Source organism: Alosa sapidissima, chromosome 9 (genome assembly GCF_018492685.1).
Source record: "Alosa sapidissima isolate fAloSap1 chromosome 9, fAloSap1.pri, whole genome shotgun sequence".
Taxonomy (NCBI): Eukaryota; Metazoa; Chordata; class Actinopteri; order Clupeiformes; family Clupeidae; genus Alosa; species Alosa sapidissima.
In genome coordinates, this window is record NC_055965.1 from 17,982,420 (window position 1) to 18,007,419 (window position 25,000).

The following is a 25,000-nucleotide window of genomic DNA, read 5'->3' on the forward strand; positions in this document are numbered from 1 at the left end:
CTCCTCCTCATCCTCCTCATTCCTCCTCATCCTCCTCTCTCCTCCTCTCTTCGTTTCTCCTGATCAGCGGGGTTGGGTAAGGGCACTAACGGTATGACGGAGTTCCAGGAGAAGATGCGGCAGCAGCTGGAGAGCTCCATGCACGCCGAGCTGGACAAGCTGGTCACCACCGGCACGGGCAACGACGCTAAGGTACACACACACACACACACACACACACACACACACACACACACACACACACACACACATATACACAAAACACACACACACACATATATACATGCACAAACACACACACACATATATACATGCACACACACACACATATACACACACACACCCACGCACACACACACACACACATACATACACACACACATACACACACATGCACACATACACACACATACACACACACACACACCCATACACACACACACACACATATACAAACACACACACACATATACAAACACACATGCACACATACACACACACACACACAAACACAAACTCACACACACACATGCATGCACACACTCAGCTCCCCCTCTCTCAGGCACATGCATATGAACATAGACATACATATCAACACAGGACACATAGTCTGGACAGCTAAGCCCCTAACTGTGCCAAACAACAGTCTTTGCTTCAAGCGTTTGTCTGCTGTATTGCAGGGAAGAGGAGGCCGTGGTGGAAAAATTAGGACTCATGGCACTTCCTGTTTCTCCCCCAAATAACAACTCTAAGCATTTTGCAAATAATTATACCACTGCTTGGTCAACTTTTCTATTCTGATGCACACTTTAGAACGTCAATTATTCAGATAAGAAGTAGTTCCCATTGTTGGCCACATTTCGCTTGTATATGAATTCGCCAAACTCATTGTGAAGTTTAAATGAACGGTCACGTTGCATCAGAACTATAAATTAGCGATCTGACAGAAGTTCAGGACTTAGCAACATTGTAGCATATGACTGAGGTGGCTTTAAGCTCAGTTACACGGCAGTAGGCTAAGTCAAACAGTGATTTTACAAAACTGAGGTTCATCAGAATCCCTGGGATATGCCCGCTTGACAACGAGAGAGATGGAACTAATGACTGGCCTTTGGCCATAGCAACCATCCATTTAGAGCTAGTAAATCCAGTTTGTCCTGTGAGATAAATTAGTCGATATGTGGAAGAAAGAAGTAGTTCTACAAACATGACAGTTTTAGCGAACAAAAGGTGGAAATTATAGCAGCAAATTAACACAACACAGGTGTAACAACAGTGGTATAAGCCGGATAATGGACTCCACGGCATTAGGGTATCAGAAAAATAATACATTTCGAGGTTAAATGTCCACTTAGCTGCGCATCGTAGCCGCATTACCACCTCGAACGTGCATTATTTTTCTGATAACGGATCGCTGTGCAATGTGTTATCCCTTACATATGATTCTTCAATTAGGAGCTGAGTGAGAGTGAGAGTGAGAGTGAGAGTGAGAGTGAGAGTGTGAGTGTGAGTGGGGGAGGGAGGTCCAGTCCAGTCCATTCCAATCATGAGGGAGTGTTTCCCTCTCTCACTCACACACAAACAAGAACATACTTAGAGGCACTCACACCAGATTGTCAACGCCTGAATGTCCAAACAGCCAAGTTGAACCAAGCTCATTAAGTGGTCTGCCACAGACAAGAGTCTTTGGTTACAGAGGTTCATGAATATTTCACTCAAGCTGTCTATTTCTGTCTCAGGGACTGGTTATGTAATACTTACACAGACACAGAAGTTATTGTCAAACGTTGAATTTGCTATGTGCAGCGAAGATCTGTATGAAAAGTCTTTGATGCACAGACTGTACTGCTATCTTGGCATTTACTGTAGTAGCGCTTAAATGTTTCCAAATAATTCATACAGTATGTAATGAAGTATTGTTAATTAGTTTAGAATTTGTCATAATTAGTCATTTAGGTAACAGTCAGGTAACATGTTGAATGTTACGGGGTATTTTAACACAACATACTTCACTCAAACTCTAGAATGCTATCCGGAAAGGATGGAGTCTTCTCCACACTCACAATGATTCTGTTCTCTACACCCACGAGGTAAATGCATTGAGAGGAGCCAGAGTAGTATCTCAGTTCGATTCCTGCCCCGTGGTCCTTTCCGGATCCCACCTCGACTCTCTCTCTCCCACTCACTTCCTGTCATTCTCCACTGTCCTGTCATTAAAGGCATAAAAAGGCCAAAAAATATACTTAAAAAAAGCACCCAACTTAGGGTGATGGAGCCTTCTCCATTGCTGCCCTTTCCCACAGGAGAGAAGACTGCACTGACTTGTCTGTATTCAAAAAACCCCATCTCTTCAGAACTGCTTTTTATGTATAACATAATGTTGCATATTGCTTTGATTTTTATGTTTTGTTTTCTTCTATGATTGCCTTTATCCTGTTTTAACTTGTATGTAAAGCTACTTTGAGGATCTAGAAAAGCACTCTATAGGTCAAATGTAAAGCTACTTTGAGTATCTAGAAAAGGGATAATGTATAGAACGCCGGTCATTATTGGGAAAATAAGTCCCGACAGGGTGAACCGGACCCCGATGTGTCAGCAGCAGTGAAATTAATTAACATTATTATTATTTGTTTTGTTGTTGTTATAATGTACGTTCACACCCCTTCATATGGCTTACTTACACAAACCAGACAGGTGCTAGTTGTTATTAAGTGCAGTGCCTAGTTTTCAAACACACACTCTCCTGTTCTTTCTATCCAAACACATACTCACCTGTTGCTGTCATCTCTATCCAAACACATACTCACCTGTTGCTGTCATCTCTAATCAAACACACACTCACCTGGTCGTGTCCTCTCTATGATTCTGTGTGCTCTTCAGATTGCCCAGAAGGACTTCGAGGGCTTCAAGAAGCTCTTCCACAGGTTCCTGCAGGTGAAGGGCCCCTCAGTGGACTGGGCCAAGATCCACAGGCCCCCAGAGGAATCCGTGAGTAACCTCACCTGTCCCAAATCCTCACCTGTCCACAAAGTCCTCACTCTCACACTATGACCGCCTTTGGGATGGAGTGTGATGTTCTGTATAGCTAGTGGGATTGTTTTTGGTCATGAAATGATGACCCTTTATACAATTTTGTTTAATCACCCTGTTTCAAGGTTTGTTTTGTACAGTAGGCTAGTTGGACAGTCTTTGTTCATTGGTTTTGGTCACAAGTTACAGTATTTTCAGTCTTTGCCTTATTTGAGAGCCTTTGTGTGATGGTGTTCATTGTTACCTGCTGTTGTTACCTGTTGTCATCTATTTTTCATTTTAGTTTTGGTGCCAATACTTCTATTTTTTCTTATTAGCCATACAGACCTACGGTATATAGATAGATAGATAGATAGATAGATACTTTATTGATCCCCAGGGGAAATTCAAGATGGGGGATGACATTCTAGTGGTATTAGTAGAAGTGTTATGTTATTACAGACAGTAACTTTATCAGTCATGTGTGTCAGACATGACACACACACACACACACACACACACACACACACACACACACACACACACACACACACACACACACACACACACGTGTTAGACGTGTCACATGCTCACTGTTGGCTACCAGAATTGAAAGTGCCCTATTTTTGCCATTCAGGATGGCAGTTGTGTCACGTTACAGCCGATAAGAACATGTGAGTCGGAATAAAATGTGCCGAGGACAGAGGAATAATGTCCTTGAGACTGAAGTTACAGAAGGAGGGGTGTGTTTGGGGGGAGTGGGGGTACGTCTGGTGCCCTTCCTCATCCCTGCCGTTGTGGAGTGTTTTAGAGGGGGATAAAAGAGTCCATTCTTGAGTGGGTCGGCTCTGCTACCGCAGAGCAGAGAGGTCTAGTAGTCAGGCAGGGGCCCCATGCTGAACACTGAACAAGAGAGGGGAGAGGAGGTGGAGAGGGGAGTAGAGGAGAAGAGAAGAGGGGATGGAAGAAGAGAAGAGAAGAGAGGTGGGGAGGAGAGTGTTATGTGACTTCGGCGCAGGGGGTGAAGAGGTGGGGTGGGGTGGGGCGGGGTGGTGTGCGGGGTTTTGGAATGGTGTCAGGCGGCATGCCTGTGTAGAGGGGGGAGGGAAGGAGGGACAGAGAGAGGGAGAGACAGAAGAGACAAGGAGAGGGAGAGAGGAGGACTTTTGCATATACTAGATACACTATAGAAACCAGGGCAACCACAACTGCAGTGTTTGCATGTGAGAAGAGTGTGACTGATCGTGTGTGTGTGTGGTGTGCCTGGTGACGGTCTCCACAGTGATGAATGAAGAGGTTCATGCACAGTGAACTGAGCTGACATAGTTTATCCACATGGCAATGAAGTTTATCTCACATTTCTATATATGGACTCAAAAGCCTCTGGATTTGCATGATGTCACATAACTTTATTTCTTAACAGTGTCATTGCCAGCGTGTGTGTGTGTGTGTGTGTGTGTGTGTGTGTGTCCGTGCGCGCAAGATGTGCATAATGAGATTGGGATGCATCACCCATGACATTTCCACTGTCTCTTGCGCCCCCCACTCATTTCTATAAAATCTGCCTCCACTTTCCGCTTTGAAATACCCCTGTGAGTAGAAGGTTACTTTATAAATAGCCTGACCTCTCCAGCATCCTTACATCAACAGAGAGAGAGAGAGAGAGAGAGAGAGTGCAAGGAGGAAACAAAGAGAGAGAGATAGGAGAGAGAAATTTAATCAACAAACAAATGAGGGAGTAAAGTGTTTAATCAAATGAGAGAGAGAGAGAGAGAGAGAGAGAGAGAGAGAGCGAGAGAAACTAAAACAAACAAATGAGGGAGTAAAGTGTTAATGTTGGGGATCAAATGAAGGAGAGAAAGAGAGTTTTTTTTTGGGGGGGGGGAAGTGTTAGTGACTCGATAGCGCCAATCCTGGCTGACATTTCCCTCATCAGCCAAACTGGTGACCAGTTCTCCTGAGTGGGCGTGTCTTGGTCTGGTGACCTCGCAGAAAGGCAGACGGCCTGTTGTGTCACTCGGACCTCACGGCGCTCCACAGGCATGCCTCGCACTATACTATACTGGGCTGGACGTGGACGTGGACGTGGGCTTGGCTTGGCTTGGCTTGGCTTGCAGAGGAATGTGAAACCCAATCTCTGCACTGATCTTTCCCCGACACACACAAGGTCATCGTGCACGTCGGGCGGCGGCAGCAGCAGCAGCAGGTCCACACCTCAGTCTGACTGCTCTGCACGGGCCCGTGGTCTACTACGCCAGGGTTAGCAGCAAGCCTTTGGAGAAAAGCGTCTGCTGAATGAACAGATGTAATGTAAAAGTGGAAGCCTCAAGAGGAGGCTTAGCCTTATAAATCGGCCTGGGCTACTCGTTTGCAATGCTGCGTGTCAAAATTGTTCAAATAGTGACGTGTCATTGGCGTTTACTATCTTAGGTGAAGTTATTGTGACTGACCATTCTAGTTAAATTAGCCAATCACAGGGGGGTAGTATTCATTTGTGTAAGTTACCAGTGGATTAATCAATGCCGGTGACTTTGATACTTGTATCGTGTGTTTTTATTTACCTTATTTTAGTTTTATTTTAGGATGTAGGTTTTCTCTAAGGGGCTGGATAGAGTTCCACACAGTGAGATTTAGGGGTTTAATGGCACCACCCGCGTGGGTTTTTTTGCGAAACTGTAACTAACCTACAGTATGTCGCAAACCCTGAGCAATCACACCACCGCTCGCTAACGCCACCGTGGGCTGAGCTGCTATGTGCAATACGATCTCCTCACACACACACACACCACTGCTGGAGCTAACCTTGACTTCCAGGTCACCTGGCACCTACAGCACCTTACAAAACCCCAAAAGGGGGGGAAAAAATATGATTTCGCCCTTGATAGATTAGCATGTGCACACTAGCTGGACTCTATATGCCTATATCATTTATATGCTTATATATAAGTGTGTGCATCAGGCTTGTTAGGAGTCATCTGAGTCACAGTGTGGAATATGATCTCAAACGCTACCGCTAAAGCTAACATTGACGCTGAGCCAGAGTAGAGTGCAGAATCATGCCAGCCAGTGTTCTAGAGCACTGAGAGACCATGTGCTCTTGGACCTGACCCTGGTGGTCTATTTATTTATTTTTTACTTTATGTCTATTGGGTAAAATTACACATTCATATAAATCAATATGACATTTTCATTTTCAAATCCAAAGTTGTTTATCACATCTGATGGCCCAATATTAAAACAGACAGCAAATTTTTTTTTTTTTTTAATGTGTTTTCCCCTGTGCTGATATCTCGTTTTGTAATACACTTATTTGACTAGGCCTATCATGCTAGATATAGCTCCCTCTGATCTGGCCCATTAAAGACGAACTATGCAGTTTTTTTTAGCTTCATTTACCTTAACAGCTTCAGAGTCATTGGAATGGTCATATGGCTTTTTTCGGGTTGAATGGTGGCTATCTCGCTTCCCCCTATGGCCTGTGAGTGGAAAAACCACCCTTGCAACTTTGGGCCGGCAGGCTGACGGCCTCAGTGTCAGGAAGTATAACGAGTGTAACGAATTGCTTTACTGCATTCAAATACACATACACGCCAGGCACCGGCTAGAAAAAGGTAGCAATGGAGGTTCTCAGACATTCGTCATGACAGAGAGCCAGTGAAAAGAAGCAAAAACTGAGAAAACAGTGAAGTAATTGCCAATACTTCAGCTTGTCTTTAAAAGCTCAGCACTGTGGTGCTTATTGGCTATTAACTGTTGGTTGGGTATTAATGTACATATCATGAACGTTCCCTTTGCGTCCTCAAAGTGACTAAATGCAAACTACATGATCTTGTATTGCAAGCACACAGCGCTCTGAGTCAAGCATTCCTGTTTAATTTGCGTGTACAATTTATAGGCTCTGCTGAATGGGGCTTGTTACGTAAAAGTGTGTTTGCTCTATGCCACACACACACACAAACACACTCATACACACACGCATGCATGCATGCATGCGCACACACACACACACACACACACACACACACACACACACACAGTCTGGCCGGCAGGCACGCATATGAGTTTGTATTGGGGCCCACAGGGCTGTTCACCTTATCCCAGTTTCCCAACACTAGCCAAAGTCAACATCACTGATATCTACCTCCCTGTCTGTCTCTATCAGTCTCTCTCTATATATCTCTTATTTATCTCTCTATCTATCTATCTACTGTATCTATCGTGAAGGATGTGGAGTATTTCAGAATGAACCAGTGGGTAGTGAATGGTGTAGTTAAAGTCAGCCACAGTGTAAGATCTGTGATGCGCTCTCTCTCACACACACACACACACACACACACACACACACACACACACACAAGCGCACAGACACAAGCGCACAGACACACACCCAGCCAACACTAGTAGTGCACATCAAGCGAGCCCGTTCTATATTTAACACTGTTTTCCACAGCTGTAGTGCTCCTGGCCCCTAAAGGTCAGAGACATGCCATCTCGCACACCGATCTCCCACATTGTGAAACTCCCACAATGCAGCTGTGCCTTTCGGCACGTCCTCAGCTCTGGGCTCTGGACTACGAAGTGTCCATGTAGAAAACATGTGATGTCGGCCAGACACGTTAAGAATGTCAAATAGACGTGGTAAACATGATAAAATATTTCACAAGAAGTAAAAGCAAACAGCTGGTCTCTTGGTTAACAGTAGATTTTTGAGGGTTTATGTGTGTTTATACTTTCAGGTCTTTCACCCTGTTAAAAAGTCTGTTCGCATTCCTATCAAACTTTTCTTCCCCAGTCGTCCGTCCGAGCGGGGTTACATCAGTTCAAGCTGTAGCCTGGACCATGAATGTTGACCGGTTCCAAACCGTAGCCTCGTCTCTGGGGTTGGTGTTGCTGCTGACCGGTGATTCATTGCTCTTAAGCCCTTGACCCTTTCCAGCCCTCCGCTGTCCATCTGTCTCTGTCTCTCTCTCTCACTTTCGCTCTCTCTCTCTTTCTCTCTCTCTCTCTCTTCTCTCACTCCCTTTTTCTCTCTGTGTCTCTCTCTCTGTCTCTCTCTCTTTCTCCCTCCCTCTCTCTCTCTTCTCTCACTCTCTCTTTCTCTCTGTCTCTCTGTGTCTCTCTCTCTGTCTCTCTCTCTGTATCTCTCTCTTTCTCCCTCTCCCTCTCTCTCTCTCTCTCTCTCTCTCTCTCTCTCTCTCTCTCTCTCTCTCTCTCTCTCTGTCTCTTCTGTGTGGAGCTGTACCGGTTGACCCTGATGAACGTGTCAAGAGGTACCAAAACGTTGGCCTAATGAAAGAAAACTATTTCATTGGACGTTTTTTTCTCCTTGTTTGGCGCTGCAGCAAGTTGCCATGACACCCAGGGTCTATTCCTCTCTAAGGCTTGGCCGTAGTGAATTCTGGGAAACAGGCCAGGCCTGGTTCTGTTCTATTCATTCATTCAATCATTCATTCATTCATTCATTCATTCAGTTGCATTGTGGGTCTCTTTACGGATGGACTCTCTTGGTGGTCAGTCTGTCCAGGTTTAACATTGACTGTGCTGTGAAGTGAGGTGGCTGCCCCTGTTGCTATTGGACACACGTAAGAGGCCTTGCCAACTGGGTCTGTGTGTCTGCCCATTGGGCTCGAAAGGGTTTCCATGGCGACGCTGTGTCATTCCGTGTTAGTGGTCTGGCTACCGTTCCAGAAGAGGAAGCCACCTATTAGTGATCAAGTTTACAACTGCGTGTGTGTCTACGAGCCACGCTTGCTGTCTGGTTCATTTAGCTCTCCTGGACAGTGATGAACTGTGCAATGTCCAGTTCTTGCTAAGGCTACTGTAGAAAAAAAAAACCATTTATGTGGTGATCAAGTTATGAATGACCTAGAGAAGGCCTCCAGGGTTTCACTGATGTTCTACTCCTTCAGTTCTGGAACAAAGCCTGTTATCACTGCGTGCTCTGTTTAGTGGGGAATTCATTTTTTTTCCCTCTACTCTTAATAATATATCTACATTCCATTCCAGTGGCTTATGTAACCATTGTTTTAGTACTGTGCTATTGTTGTGTTGCTTTTGCTGCTTACACTTGTAATTTGTAAAATGTAAAGTTTCCCCTAGGGTAGAATAAGAAAAATGACTGGATGGAATGGATGGAAAAAATGACATTGGCCTACACATCCCTTAACATTCTGGTCCGATGGAATATGTGTGTGTGTGTGTGTGTGTGTGTGTGCGTGCATGCGTGTGGGCGTGTTTATGTTGTACATCTGCGTTTCATAACCAGTGTATTGTCCTCTCCTCTGCTCTCTTCTGCTCTCCTCCGGTGACAGATCCAGCCGTATGACAAGATCTCCGCCAAGGGGCTCCCGGAGGGCATCCCCGAGAGGGAGGCCCTCAACAAGCTGGCCGTGGTCAAGCTCAACGGAGGCCTGGGCACCAGCATGGGCTGCAAGGGCCCCAAGAGTCTCATCAGCGTCCGCAACGAGAACACCTTCCTGGACCTCACCGTGCAGCAGATCGAGGTACGACGGAGGAGAAGGTGTCGGGATGAGGTTGGGTCAGTGCGTGGACACGTTGAGTATGAGTATAGGGTGTCCACCAAATGCGTTTTTTGTGCTGACAGATAAACACTTGACTGAAGCCCTCTGAAAATGAGGTTGAGGGCGCTGTCGGCGCAAAAAAACGTAATTGGTGGACTCGAGCCCTAACGGGCCCAGGTGGGCTGCGCTGTGCTGTGGAGCAAGTATCCACACTCGGGGCCCAAGTGCCCCAGGGGACCCAGGTTTGAGTCAGTCCCGGCTCCTTTCCTGGTCCCAACCTGTTGCTCTTTCTCCCACTCACTTCCTGTCTCTCTTCACTGTCCTGTCTGAGTAAAGTCATACAAGCCTTTAAGATATAAAAAATGATAATATAACAAATGTATATCTAAATATATTTTGAAAGTATATTTTAAAAAAGAAACTCAGCCATGTGTATGTAGGTCCTGAAAGACACAACACATGGGATGCAATGCTTATCACAGCAGTGTGATGGCTTTTGCCCAGTTGTAAATGAAGACCTCAAATGAGGCAAAGCAAAATAGGCGTCTGTGGAGAGGATTTTGCGTTAAAAGAGAATGCTCAGTCAACATATTGTTGAAGCAGCAGGAAGGACGTTTTCGTTTTCATTTAAAATGGATTTAAAATTGGATTTCTGAGTTTATACTTTTTCTTTGTGCTCTTGTTACAGTGCAGCTTTCTTTTAGGCCACACTGCAGTTGTAGTTGATATTTTTGTCCTAGCATTGATTTTCCACTCCATAAAGTACCTTTGGTCAGGTCGGTATGTTTGCCATGAGAGGTGGGTCAACTTTGACCTTTAAACTGTTTAAATGTTTTTTTTTCCCATGCATGGTTATTTGTATATATGATAAAAATTAACAAACAAGTAGATCTTGATGATTCAAGATCAAGTTTTTATTTATATAGTTGTGAAATCTGTTGAATTTATTGACAAACGAATGTTGAATGTTAGTGAACATTGGACAGGAGGAAAGTGTAGCCAGTGTAATCCTGCCGCCAATGAAGGTCTCCCTCTAGTGGTCATAACATTACCAGTTTTTAGGTCTGGCATGAGAGCCTTGGGAATGCTACTTTAGGTTATAATTGAGTGTTAGCAAGATGACATTGTATTGCAACATCTGAAGAATCTGAAAACTTCCAAAGGTTTCAGATATTTAATTCATTCATTCATTCATTCATTCATTCATTCATTCATGTATTCCTTCATTGATTCTCTTCTACCTTTCTTCTTTCTTCTCATCCCTCCTCCTGTCTTGCCCTCTTTTCTCCGCCATTGCCTCCTCTTTCATTCTTTGATTTTGGTCTTCTTAACTTCTCACCATTCATCCACTCATCCATCCATCCATCCATATAACCTGTCTGTCTTTTCCTCTTTGTTCTTCTCCTCTCATCCATTCATTCATGTTTCTTTTCTACCTTTCTTTCCCCCACACTGGGCCTCCCTGTGCAGCACCTGAATAAGACCTATGACGCAGACGTGCCCTTGGTCCTCATGAACTCCTTCAACACGGACGAGGACACCAAGAAGATCCTGCAGAAGTACACCCACCACCGCGTCAAGATCCACACCTTCAACCAGAGCAGGTGCTGCCTCTCCTCCTCACTCTTCCTCGTGGCAGCCTCTGGAGTTTAGCGTTTAAAGGAAGCGCTGTGCTCCTCCTCACTCGTCCTCTTGGCAGCCTCTGGAGTTTGAGTGCCCGTTTAGCGTTTAAAGGAAGCGCTGTGCTCCTCCGTGCAACATTTGCGCTTGTCAAAGTTGTACGCTGTTGACGCGCGGTCTCAATTGTTGGGAGGCACACGACACCCCCCTCAGGTGCCGCGTTGATGACGCAATTCTAAAAACCCAATATCCACACCTTCTACCCTCACTATTCCTCTCCCAAACCTCTGGAGTCCAAGCACTGGAGAGCATTTAGTGCAGTTAGTGTTTAAGACTATCCCAATAGATTTCATTAGGTCATTGGGGGCATCAACTTTTGAAAAAAAAAAAAAAACATAGAGAGAGAGAGAGATATCCTCTTTTTTGTATATGTCTATATGATTAATATCTGTAATGTTTGTACAAACATGAAGGTATGACATACAATGTACTGCAATTTTTTTCCCCCAGGTATCCGCGCATCAACAAAGAGTCACTGTTGCCCGTGGCGACCAACCTGGGCCTGACTGGCGAGAACGCGGAGGCCTGGTACCCGCCGGGTCACGGCGACATCTACGCCAGCTTCCACAACTCGGGCCTGCTGGACCAGCTCATCGCCCAGGGCAAGGAGTACATCTTCGTGTCCAACATCGACAATCTGGGCGCCACTGTGGACCTGCACATCCTCAACCACCTCATCAGCCAGCCCGCCGACCGCCGCTGCGAGTTCGTCATGGAGGTCACGGACAAGACCCGCGCTGACGTCAAGGTGAAGACGAGAGGAGGGATGGTTGAATGGTGTTGATGCTATTTTGTTTAAATAACGATTCATTTTTAAATATATCGTTAATTAAACAAATGAACGATCAAATACATATTATGCACATCTTCATAGATTCCTTTTCTGGAATTCTCATTTTCGGTTATAGACGTACAGTATGTTGTAGGATTAATCAAGCAGTAAACATGGCAAGGCACTTCCTCAAGATGACCTGTTCGGTTTGGGTTTGCCTTGCAAGTACAGTCTGCAGCGAATTATTTCATATTCTTGAGAATTATATTATATTATGTGTATGAGAGAGAGTAAGAGAAACATTTTATCTGAGTATCCTCAAGATAATCTGCTAGTTTAGGGTTTTGCATTGCAAGTACAGTTTCTGACAATCGATCATCGTACATCGACAGACATTGACTCCTATTGTCATCTTATCCTAAACAGGGTGGTACGCTCACTCAGTACGATGGCAAGCTGCGTCTGCTCGAGATCGCCCAGGTGCCCAAGGCCCACGTGGACGAGTTTAAGTCCGTCACCAAGTTCAAGATCTTCAACACCAACAACCTGTGGATCTCCCTGCCCGCCATCAAGCGGCTGCAGGACAAAAATGCCCTGGACATGGAGATCATTGTCAACCCCAAGGTGAGACGCGAGTCGCTGTAGAAAACATGTACAACATGGGGTCATGCACTTGGGTTCTGAAGAAATTATGCCAGCACTAGTGAATTGATGCTTATGGTAGTAAGTAGATACGTTATGCACTAACTAAGCACCTTGCATAGTTACCGGTACTTACTCATTTATGCATGTGTGGGTGCATTAATTAATGCTTAGTTACTTATTTAAAGACTTGCGCAATGCGCATGGATGTTTTAATTAAGGCTTATTAACTTACTTATGGGTGAATGTGTTAAGTATTGTATAGTTACTTAATGACTCACACATAGATATGTTAATTAATGCATTGTGTTAATTTATTAATTTCTTATTTATTTGGTTGAGTTATTTATCCGGGACACAACAAAATAAACAGTGACAACCAAAGGAATTTATAGTCACTCACTTATTACTCCCCTCTCTCTCTCTCTCTCTCTCTCCATCTCTCTCTCTCTCTCTCTCTCTCTCTCTCTCTCTCTCTCTCTCTCTCTCTCCATCTCTCTCCATCTCTCTCTCTCTCTCTCTCTCTCTTTCTTTCTCCCTCTCTCTCCTACAGACACTGGATGGCGGTCTGAACGTGATCCAGCTGGAGACGGCGGTGGGCGCCGCCATCAAGAGCTTCGACAACGCGCTGGGCATCAACGTGCCGCGCAGTCGCTTCCTGCCGGTCAAGACCACCTCTGACCTGCTGCTGGTCATGTCCAACCTGTACAGCCTGGACGCTGGCTCGCTCACCATGAGCCCCAAGCGCGAGTTCCGCACCACGCCGCACGTCAAGCTGGGCAGCTCCTTCACCAAGGTGGGTCATAGACGGCAGAGTGTGGTCAGTGTTGGCAGGGGCTTGTGTGTGGTGTGTGTGTTGACTAGTGAGAGCATTTGGGTATGCTACACATGATAATCTTTTGAATTGATAAATTGTTATTTTAAAGGTCGTTTAGGCATTTAATTAATATTTATTTTATTTTTATATTTCTAATGAGCAACAAATCCCTCATCTGATCCTCTTTTTGGAGGGTTGAAGTTATGAATTTGATACAAATTGTTGGGACTACATTTGTAGTTTGTTTTATGAACCTGAAGAGCTTGAATATGTTTATCATCTCTTCCTTGATTGTTGTGTTGTCCTGTTTGTGTTAACATGAAATGTCTTCCCTTTCACATGACGCAAATCACATACATATCTCTCATGCCTTTTTCCGTCTGTGTTTAAGGGTGTCACATTGCTAAGGTCTGTGTGTGTGTTACAGGTCCAAGACTACCTGAAGAGATTTGAGAGTATACCAGACATGCTGGAGCTGGATCACTTAACAGTGTCAGGAGACGTTACATTTGGAAAACAAGTCGCCCTCAAGGTAAAGTCCATCATTTAAACACTTCTGCCTAAGGTTTCAACTTCAACTGGTTCAGATTTCAACTGGCAAATACTATAAACTAATATATATAGTTGGCATGTTACAGTTTCTGAAGCATTTATCTGTAGTAAATTGTAGTGTAGATAGCACTGTAAAACCTGTCTATAAAATATAAGAATGAGTTATATTGGCCTTTTGTCTGTTAATGTTCTCATTTGCGGTGTCATATCATCTGTTCAGGGCACTGTCATCATTATTGCTAATCACGGAGATCGGATTGATATCCCTGCCGGAGCGATGCTGGAGAACAAGATCGTATCCGGAAACCTGCGCATCCTCGACCACTGAGGTCGCAGCGACGACGACAAGAAACCAACCAAACAAGCAAACATCACAACAACAAAACAATTAAACCGCACAGACACACAGTTCTACGATCATAATGACCCTAAAACACCCAGATACCACCTCCCCCTGTGTGTGTGTCTACCTTTGGAGGAAAGGACATTGTTTGATGTTTATCCATCCGTGTCTTTGTGTCATCTTGGCCCGTCTCTTTCAACGTCCCAAAAAATCCGTTAGACAATCATGCTGCCCTTATGTGGAATGTCTTAGAAATGTGCAGGGTGTAACCCTCTTCCTTCCCCCCCCCCCCCCCCCCCCCATATGAATGAACAAGACTACCTCTGAACACTCGCATGGGTGCATGCTCCCTTTTAGAACTTGAGACGATGTGTGACCCAGGAAGTGAATGAGTGTATGAAAGAATGGACGAACGAAAGAATAAAAGTGCAACCTCCACTGTTACACCTATATAAGGGAGCGTGACCCAGGAAGTGTATAAGTGAATAAATGGCCGAGGGTGTGACCTCTGCTGTCCCAGACTCCATCCCTGACGTACTGACTGTATTCGTCTAAGCTCGATCTATGCTCAGTTCTGTTGTTACAAGGCTTCCCAGCAATGCCCACTGGTGCCTGAGTTCATTGTGACATCAATAAAGGTGCAATACATGGACTCAACATGCCATCCCTGTGTCTGTGTCATTCTTGACCAACTACACAGCCAAATCACATGCAGTTAGGGTTTGACAGTTAGTGCATTTCTGCTGTGAAAGAGTCATTTACACTAATATTTATACTATGGTACCAGTTACTGAGATGCTATTCTTAAACATGTTTGAATTAATTTGAAGTTATGTAGAGGACTTGTCTACTAAATCATGTTCAACTATCACCTTGACATTAACTGAAAGAAATCCCAACATTTGCAAAACTGTCACAGGAAAAAACCAGACGCCAACAATTGTTTAAAGATTTATTAGAATACCATGCTTGCTTACATACCAGTCATACCGGCAGTTAAGGCGTATTCGGTACCCACAACTTTACAATCATATTTCACATTCTGAGACAAAAAAAAGATTGAAAAAAAGATTGAAACTGTGTACAAGACATACATCCACACTTCATTTTATACTAGACTAGTCCTTAGGAAGACTCAACAACTGATTAAGACCAATGCCTGCCTTGAGTTGGAACTAAAGGAGGTCAAGGACGTGTGCATCATCAAGGTCAAACCTGGAGAATATTTACTGAAAACAAAAAGCCTACAACATGATGTTGTTTTGTCTGGTTACGCCTTTGTTGTCTGGAGCAAAGACGAGTGTTTTCAAACAGTCTGAGGGTTTACCAATTAGCCCCATTACTTGCCCACGTACAGTAAATTGCTTTGAGCTTCACCAAGGTGAAGCTGTACAAGGGAGTATGACTGAACTTAGGAAGTGCTGCATAAATGAATAGAACCCTCAGTAGCGACACTACTGAATCACTACAACGTCTCCTCCGTAATGGTGTGAGCGAGGGGGAGAAAGGGAGTCAGGTCCAACGATCCATCCCTCAGAAGCCACACTACTGAATCACCACAGCACTACACTGGTGCATCTCCTCTGTAATGGTCTGAGCGATGAGCATCTACAGACTCAGCAATATCAGCTGAAGTTAAGCGCATGTGTCAATTCAATTTCGATTCAATATATCAAGATTTTGTATTTTATTGTATTTTCCACCACGTCTTGATTTAAATATATTTAACATTACATCTATAGTATGATGCAGATTGTAAATTCTGCAGATGCAATTTTTTTTTTTTTTTACACACACACACACACACACACACACACACACACACACACACAAACACTTCCCATTCACTACTCACTGGATGAGATGTTTGCAGCTAGTAAATATCTACTGTAAACGGCGCCAGTAACCTCTATGGTGCTGTCCGTTGCACTGCATGCACTGTCAGTACTGTACACTGTACACACATACTCCAACAGGATTAATCTAGGCAAACAATAGAGAAGCAAATCATAAAAAGCATTTGGGGTGAAAACGTCACACTTCCACTTCAAACATGCTACATCTTTTCAAAAGCTCTGTGGCTCCTAACCCACCAAATCACAGCAAAGATGCCAACAGAGCAGCATACTAGTCTTTTGGTATTTTTTTTTTTTTACTTGATCTATCTTCACTCACAGCAAACTGCACTCTGCAAACAGATACACTATATACTATAATCATATTATACAAGAAGTGCTTAACAACAATTTCACTCAAAACTTGGACTTGAGCTGGGAATGTGAGAGGGAGGCCAAGTATAGTGATAAACGTTTTCCTCCATTGGCACAATATTCCAGTATGTCTCCTTGGTAATAGTGCGTTATTCCCATGGATTTTCCGGCTCAAGTCCAGAGACAGACGTGCTGTCTGCACTTGGAAAGTGCAAGTACCAAGTGTCAGGTACAAAGAGATTTTTCTCAAACCACTTCATAGCTTTACACCAAATGCACCATTACGAATGTGCACTTCTGAAACGTGTGAACACAGCTAAAACACACGGAGACCCCAATCACAGCGGCGTTTACCCACATTTACTGTTATTTAGTATGAGTTGTCATGTTGGACTCCAGATGGAGATGTGCATGTCTATTTCCACCCAGGCACTAAGGCACAGAGGCTAGGGTCACACCTACCGGGGTGGGAACCTCCTGGACCAGCGCCACAGTCCAAGGACCCTTGCTAGGATGCTCCTGTACTCTAGCATTTAAGGACCCTTGCTAGGATGCTCCTGTACTCTAGCATTTAAGGACCCTTGCTAGGATGCTCCTGTACTCTAGCATTAAAGGACCCTTGCTAGGATGCTCCTGTACTCTAGCATTAAAGGACCCTTGCTAGGATGCTCCTGTACTCTAGCATTTAAGGACCCTTGCTAGGATGCTCCTGTACTCTAGCATTTAAGGACCCTTGCTAGGATGCTCCTGTACTCTAGCATTTAAGGACCCTTGCTAGGATGCTCCTGTACTCTAGCATTTAAGGACCCTTGCTAGGATGCTCCTGTACTCTAGCATTTAAGGACCCTTGCTAGGATGCTCCTGTACTCTAGCATTTAAGGACCCTTGCTAGGATGCTCCTGTACTCTAGCATTTAAGGACCCTTGCTAGGATGCTCCTGTACTCTAGCATTAAAGGACCCTTGCTAGGATGCTCCTGTACTCTAGCATTTAAGGACCCTTGCTAGGATGCTCCTGTACTCCAGCATTAAAGGACCCTTGCTAGGATGCTCCTGTACTCTAGCATTAAAGGACCCTTGCTAGGATGCTCCTGTACTCTAGCATTAAAGGACCCTTGCTAGGATGCTCCTGTACTCTAGCATTAAAGGACCCTTGCTAGGATGCTCCTGTACTCTAGCATTAAAGGACCCTTGCTAGGATGCTCCTGTACTCTAGCATTTAAGGACCCTTGCTAGGATGCTCCTGTACTCTAGCATTTAAGGACCCTTGCTAGGATGCTCCTGTACTCTAGCATTTAAGGACCCTTGCTAGGATGCTCCTGTACTCTAGCATTTAAGGACCCTTGCTAGGATGCTCCTGTACTCTAGCATTAAAGGACCCTTGCTAGGATGCTCCTGTACTCTAGCATTAAAGGACCCTTGCTAGGATGCTCCTGTACTCTAGCATTTAAGGACCCTTGCTAGGATGCTCCTGTACTCTAGCATTTAAGGACCCTTGCTAGGATGCTCCTGTACTCTAGCATTTAAGGACCCTTGCTTGGATGTCAGAAGTATAAAACAGTTTAAGTCTTTTCTGCACACTGTCATTTGTTAGTCAGGCATCTCTGTGTCACTGGATGTTGTAGTAGAATATTGTAGTTCAACTGGGCGACACTGGTCAAGGTGACCATGTTGTTGTTTTTTTTTTTTTTGCTGGAGTGGGAAAGAAAACAATCCCTTTGCACTCTCTTGCTCGTCTGTCTGCAGGAAGCATTTCTGAGGAGTGTGTGATTTAGAGGGGTACGTTAACTTTACCGGTAAACGTTACTGAGAGAGAAATTATATACACAATAAAAAAGACAAAAAACAAAACTGCTGCATCTGTGTGTGTGTGTGTGTTAACTGAAGCCTATTTTGGAAATAGCTGTTATTAAACGCACCTCCCTCCATCTTTCCATCCTTCCTCCTCCTTTTCTTCTTCCTTCTCTTCCATAAACCCGTTTGTTTTTTTATTCATTTCTTTTTTTTAAAAAACAAAAACAAAGGACGCTTTCTCTCCCCCAAGTCCAGCTTTAGTCTCTACATCTCCCTCACACTGCCCCCTAGCGGTAAGGGTGAGCATCATCATCAGCAGCAGCAGGAAGGGCGGGGTGAGATGTCAGGGTCAAGAGGTCAAAGGTGAAGGGGTCAGACGGCAGTGGTGTCCCCGTACTCCTGGTTCCAGCGCACATACTGCTCCAGGGTGTGGGGGCTCACGCTGCGCTTGATCTTCTTCAGGGACTCCAGGAAGTCACTGAAGCGGATGTTACGCATCTGGAGTGGGGTCACATTACGGGGGAAATGTTACAGGGTACTCCTTTAACATTACATCTCATCTGGAGTGGGGGGCACATTAGATAGATAGATAGATAGATAGATAGATAGATAGATACTTTATTAATCCCCAGGGGAAATTCAAGATTCATTACGGGGGAGATGTTACAGGGTACTCCATTAACATTACATCTCATCTGGAGTGGGGGCACATTACAGGGGAAATGTTACAGGGTACTCCTTTAACATTACAGGGGGAAATGTTACAGGGTACTCCTTTAACATTACATCTCATCTGGAGTGGGGGCACATTACAGGGGAAATGTTACAGGGTACTCCTTTAACATTACATCTCATCTGGAGTGGGGGCACATTATGGGGGGAAATGTTACAGGGCACTCCTTTAACATTACAGGGGGAAATGTTACAGGGTACTCCTTTAACATTACATCTCATCTGGAGTGGGGGCACATTACAGGGGAAATGTTACAGGGTACTCCTTTAACATTACATCTCATCTGGAGTGGGGGCACATTACAGGGGAAATGTTACAGGGTACTCCTTTAACATTACATCTCATCTGGAGTGGGGGCACATTACGGGGGAAATACTACAGGGTACTCCTTTAACATTACATGGAGTGGGGGCACCCTTCTACCCACAAAAATCTTTTTTACCTTTAACATTACATCTCATTGATATTTACTCTTATGGCATTAGCCACATTTACAACAATTCACTTAATGCTCATTTAGTCACTTATTACAGATTACATCCTTTTATACGCCAACATATTTAATTTCACCCTAAAACATTTAAAACAGCCAACTTATATGACATATTCCAAGCTTAAATTTTGTAAGTTGACAGGGCAACTCCTTTAAATGACTAAATGAGAGACTAACCTCATTTGCAGACATGTTTCTGACTTGTTCAGGTCGTAGCTCTGAAACAGAGGAAATTAGACTATAAGACATCGTTCACAAGATCAGTACAAGGTCAGTTATAGCAAAGTCCTTTTAGGCAAGTCCCTCCACTCGGCGGCCATTTGGCAATGCTTTTTGGGCACTCGTTGGGCATCTATTTCGGTAGAAATGCGCGTGCGCAAGGCTTCACGACACCAATCTTGCTCCAGTGGCGAGATCACAACAAATGATTGGCACAATGTCTTCACAACACACCATATGATTGGCTCAATGTATTCACATCACACCACATGATTGGCTCAATGTATTCACATGTCGATGTTTTGCCGAAGAAGGGGTGGGATATGTGTAGACAACGGCCATATTGGCGGGACAAACTAGCCCCATGCATTTCTATGGAGTATTTTTTGAGTGCTGTGTCTCCACATTAGATAGTCAGCCAATTTGGAAAAAGATAAATAAAAACTATGGCAAATTAGAAGTGAATTAAAGAAACATGACAGGCTAGAGACAGATCTTCCTACTACATTTCAACATGTTAGCAGAATACGTGTAAAGAAACAATTGATAGCAAAGGGATTGGCAGTGGTCACCTCGAATGGGCCCAAGAGCAGCGTCTTTAGCTAGTGACGTCAGGTCACTCCCTGAGTAGCCGTCTGTCAATCTGAAACACACCGGAAACAATCCCATTAAAATAGCAAACACACACACACACACACACACACACACTTGTATAGACAACTAACTAGTAAACAAAAACATAGCAAAAAGACATTGAGGTATTGTGGTCATTTGAGACAGCAGAGTACAGACGTCGAATATATAAACCAATAGATACTTCTGGAAAACATGTCCAAGCCACCGACTCATGGCAAGAGAGAGACAGGAAGTGAAAGCTTGTGTGAGCGTGACTGCTGCTGACAGACAGCTGGCTGATGTCTGGACGCTCGTTACCTGGCGAGCTGGGACAGCTCCTTGTGGTTGAGAGGGTTGCCATGTTTCCCCAGGAGGTTCTTGAGCAGTTTCAGACGTGTCTGTGATAACAGCAATTAAAACAGAATAAAGCCACTATTTAGACAGAATCAAGTCACTATTAAAACAAAATAAAGCCACTATTAAGACAGAATAAAGCCGCTATTAAGACAGAATAAATCCGCAAATTAAGACAGAATAAAGCCACTATTGAGACAGAATAAAGTCACTATTAAGACACAATAAAGTCGCATTTATGACACAATAAAGCCACAATCAAACAGTTGTAATTAGGCCATCCTTAAAAATATTTTCGTTTGCCGTAACCCGACCGACCCTGTCAATTTAGAACCGACCCAAATATTTTTTTTTTTCTCCTTTTAGTCCGACCGACTTGCCGGTTGTAAACTTGCGTTAATACCGACCGATTGTTTTTTTTTACTCTAAACAACCAATACAAATGCAATAAAATAATAGTTATTTTAGTAGGCCCAAGTATTGTGAATATAAATTGCCTACATGCAAACGTGGCTCACTTAAAAAAAAACCTGTGGCGTCATCTCTACACCATTGGTTTTACGCATGTCACTTCGTTTCATTCACACAAACTGATAACGCTGTTACGAAGTTCTGGAAGAACTGTGGCCAGATCTTTTCTCATCCCTTCTCCCCCTAGTCTAGCGGTGACCGTGTCGGAGTATTGAAATTGGTTGTGGTCTATTCAGCATTTCTCAAAATATGGGTCCGCAACATGGAGACTGCTGAGTCGTGGAGTGAAATTAGGCCCGGTGCTTCATCTGATAATTTGCTGCGCAGTTGATCAAGAAACCGCGGATCGACGAAAAAAGAAAACAAACGTTTCTGCTATCGATGTCATTAAACATGGAGCCCTACAATTAAGTGGTGGTATGAGCATTCATTCAATGCGCGTCTGCGCGAGAGAAACTGAAACTAATCGATAACGTTGGTATCAAAGCTCCGCTTCAACCTGTTGGAAGGCTATTTATTTATTTAACGAAACTTAATAGAACGACGTTGTTTTTTGTAACTTCCTTAGAAACAGAGCAGAGACTGTATAATACACTGTATAGCATTGAGTATTGTATAGTCAAATTTCAATATAACGTGGTCAAGAGCTATTGTAGCCTTCTTTCTGGGTACATGTAGATGAGCCCTATGACCCAAAAGTCTGCCATGACCGGGCCTCAGGTCAAAGAAGTTTGAGAAAGGCTGGTCTATATAACCTGCATCAGAATGAGGTTTGCAATGGTGCGCCTGAAGGCACGGGTTGAAGACCCAGTCAGTTACGTCACGATATGCACATTTGTGTAAATTCATTCCTAGGTAATCAACATGACCAAAATTGAACTTTTTTTTTTACTTTGAATCTTGAAAAAAAAAATATTGACCTACCTACCGACCCATTTTTTATTTTTTTTGGCTGTTACTGCAAACAAAAATATTTTTAAGGATGGCCTTATGAGGGTAGGCGGGTTGGCTGTTATAATGGAAGGCATTGAAACAGTGTTGCACATGCAGTGCAGTGAGGCAAGATGGGTCGAGTCTGGAATAAATTCAAATCGATGATGGATATAGATCTACTGAAACAGATTTGTAGCGCATGTGATGTACACATTACGGAGAGAAATATCAATGTACCAATGGGCTTATGGGGTGCAGACTCTAAGCTCTATAAAAACAAACAGCCAGAAAAGTAACTAAGTAAGTAAGAACGTACCTCTTCAGTTGGTAACGCCACATAGATGCGCTTTGCAAATCGCCTGTGGACATGACAGAGAGCTTTGATGTTAAAAGAGCAATGTGTATTTATTAAGATCATAGAAACAGAAGCAAATGTCAATCTTTTATGAATAATTTGTCAATGTTTACATGCCCATGGTGTATACTGTAGGTGCACAGGAACATATTTTGTAGTACACCAGGTAGGGTAAAGGTGAAGCGATCCCCAGTACCTGAGAACAGCCTCATCCAGCTCCTGTGGCCGATTAGTCGCCCCCATCACCAACACCCGATCATCCCCAGCCGACTGCACCTACACACACACACACACACACACGTAAGACTACTGACAGTAGTCACACACACCAACATTGACTAAACACTAAATAAATGCTACTATTTTATCACTAACCCATTACTCTGCCCACACACCCACACACACACAGTATCCTTACCCCATCAAACTCAATGAGGAACTCGGTCTTGAGGCGCCTGCTGGCGTCGTGCTCCCCCTCTCTCCTCTCACACAGCAGGCTGTCAATCTCATCTGAATGTTACAACAGACATTAGTAACTGCTCACAGAGCAGTGCCAATCAATGACACACAGACCTGCCAAAATCCTCTTTGGTTCAAGATGAGACTGAGAGAGAGCTCTGAGAAGGCAACCGCTGCATGTTAACCAACTAAAAACACTAAAAACACAACTAAGTCTCCTAGTAATAACACAATAACATAACAGACCAAAGCAATCAAACACAAACACCAGGCCTGAGTAAACACACACAGAGCTCAAGTGAGGAATCTCTACGCATGTGGCTCAGCTCCACATCAAGAGCAGCACAGTCCCCATCCAATAACTAAGAGAGACTCTAGTGGCAAATATGCTGAGCTCTGCTTTAATGCAAATCAGTGCATTTAAATGAAGCTATTTGGCCATGAGCAAAGTGCCTCTCATAGCCTAGGACTTCCACAGTATGCATCCTAAACTTAAGATTCCACAGACACTACTAAATAATAAATGTATCCTTGTCTGCCTTGAAAGAAAGAAAGAAAGAAAGAAAGAAAGAAAGAAAGAAAGAAAGCTTACCAATGAAGATAATCGACGGCTGTAACTCCCTAGACACAGCAAACAGGGCTCTCACCAACTTCTCCCCTTCCCCTACCTAGGAGCCGAACACAAGGCTTGTCTCAGTGATTTGCACTGGCATGTTTTCAACAGTGCAAAACAGCAGCAAGAGACATTCAAATACAGCTGGACAAAACCATTGCTGCACCTGTAACTTAATTCATTTCCACATATAATCGTATGAATCATAGTTATGTTTTTTAACTGACTACCTTATCAAAGACTGAAATAGAAACGTCCAAAATGACAAATGAAGAAGACTCACGTATTTTGAGGTAAGACTGGCAGCGCTGATGTTGAAAAAGGTGGCGTTTGATTCCATAGCAACTGCTTTGGCCTGGTGGTATAAAAAGACATAGGGAAGGCTTTTAGCATGAAGCATCCAGTACATGTACAAGAGATTCACTGGACTCTTTAAAGGGAGGTTCACAAGAGATTCACTGGACTCTTTAAAGGGAGGTTCACAAGAGATTCACTGGATTCTTTAACTCATTGAGTGCCAAAAACGTAATATTACGTTCTTAGCTTTTTTTTTTTTATTACGAAACTAGACACTCTAACACACCTTATATGTGATTTTGGGAACTGTGTGATGAATGGAAATGAAATATATGACGATCGAAAACTCATGAAAACGCAAGATCTGGACATTTTATCTGGATGTTTGATCTTAACTCGGCTTTTGATGGTTGCCGCTTTGTTTCGAATCAGTCACTGATTAGCCTATCAGTGACATGCACGCCAGGTCAAAATCCGGTCATTTATTTTCGTGGGTTTATCACTAGGTGGCAGGTCTCGTTAGATCTCTTCCCAGAAACTTTGCAGGCAACACTTCTCAGGTGCTGAAGGGAGAAATGAAAAAGTCGAAGAAAAAGATATTGCAGCAGGTGCATTTTCGCCAGACAACGCTGGATGAGTCCACCTTTCTACTAAGACAAGATGACTCTGACCACGACAGGTCAAAAACATTACAAGGAGTGACTGAACACCGTGCTGAGGAGGGAGTTCCATCTCCACCACGAGCCGGGCCTAGCGGAGTGGGTGGTAGGCCGAGTCGCGCTTGCAAGAGGGCACGCCCTTGCCAGAGTGCCGAATATGTCGGTGATAGTGACTCATAAAAGACGCAACATCTCCATTTCTAAAAAAAAAAACAGGGATTTTGATGAAAACTAGCCACTGTTTAGCGTGGGATTTATCAGGAACAGAGGTGTGTAGAAATACATAGTTTGCACCCACTGAGAGCTTAAAGTCTCACCTTTTAAACGAACCATTGTATGTGTTCATAGCTATAACACAGAATATGCTGTGGATGTACAAAAATCATCAACAATGGTCTAGATTGCTGGCACTCTAGGACAAAGCTTGAGTTAAAGGGTGGTTCACAAGAGATTCACTGGAC

At 43.9% G+C, this 25,000-nt stretch overlaps 2 protein-coding genes across 4 annotated transcripts in view; one reads left to right on the forward strand and one right to left on the reverse strand.

Moving 5' to 3' along the window:
• Positions 1–14,998, forward strand: part of ugp2a (UDP-glucose pyrophosphorylase 2a) — a 16,441-nt gene extending 1,443 nt beyond the window's left edge. For both annotated transcript variants that reach the window (XM_042103666.1, XM_042103665.1), the window contains exons 2-10: positions 68–192; positions 2,881–2,988; positions 9,321–9,512; positions 11,001–11,134; positions 11,661–11,958; positions 12,409–12,606; positions 13,178–13,420; positions 13,869–13,973; positions 14,214–14,998. In XM_042103666.1, the coding sequence (XP_041959600.1) occupies positions 94–192; positions 2,881–2,988; positions 9,321–9,512; positions 11,001–11,134; positions 11,661–11,958; positions 12,409–12,606; positions 13,178–13,420; positions 13,869–13,973; positions 14,214–14,321 (1,485 nt within the window). In that variant the 5' untranslated portion in view covers positions 68–93 and the 3' untranslated portion in view covers positions 14,322–14,998. The remainder of the gene's footprint in view (positions 1–67; positions 193–2,880; positions 2,989–9,320; positions 9,513–11,000; positions 11,135–11,660; positions 11,959–12,408; positions 12,607–13,177; positions 13,421–13,868; positions 13,974–14,213) is intronic.
• Positions 14,999–16,153: 1,155 nt separating this feature from the next.
• spast (spastin) overlaps positions 16,154–25,000 on the reverse strand; it is a 21,026-nt gene continuing 12,179 nt past the window's right edge. For both annotated transcript variants that reach the window (XM_042103636.1, XM_042103637.1), the window contains 9 exons: positions 23,867–23,938; positions 23,563–23,638; positions 22,930–23,021; positions 22,708–22,787; positions 22,473–22,515; positions 20,717–20,796; positions 20,356–20,426; positions 19,742–19,782; positions 16,154–18,836 (listed from right to left, as the gene is read on the reverse strand). In XM_042103636.1, coding sequence (XP_041959570.1) covers positions 18,711–18,836; positions 19,742–19,782; positions 20,356–20,426; positions 20,717–20,796; positions 22,473–22,515; positions 22,708–22,787; positions 22,930–23,021; positions 23,563–23,638; positions 23,867–23,938 — 681 coding nt within the window. In that variant the 3' untranslated portion in view covers positions 16,154–18,710. The remainder of the gene's footprint in view (positions 18,837–19,741; positions 19,783–20,355; positions 20,427–20,716; positions 20,797–22,472; positions 22,516–22,707; positions 22,788–22,929; positions 23,022–23,562; positions 23,639–23,866; positions 23,939–25,000) is intronic.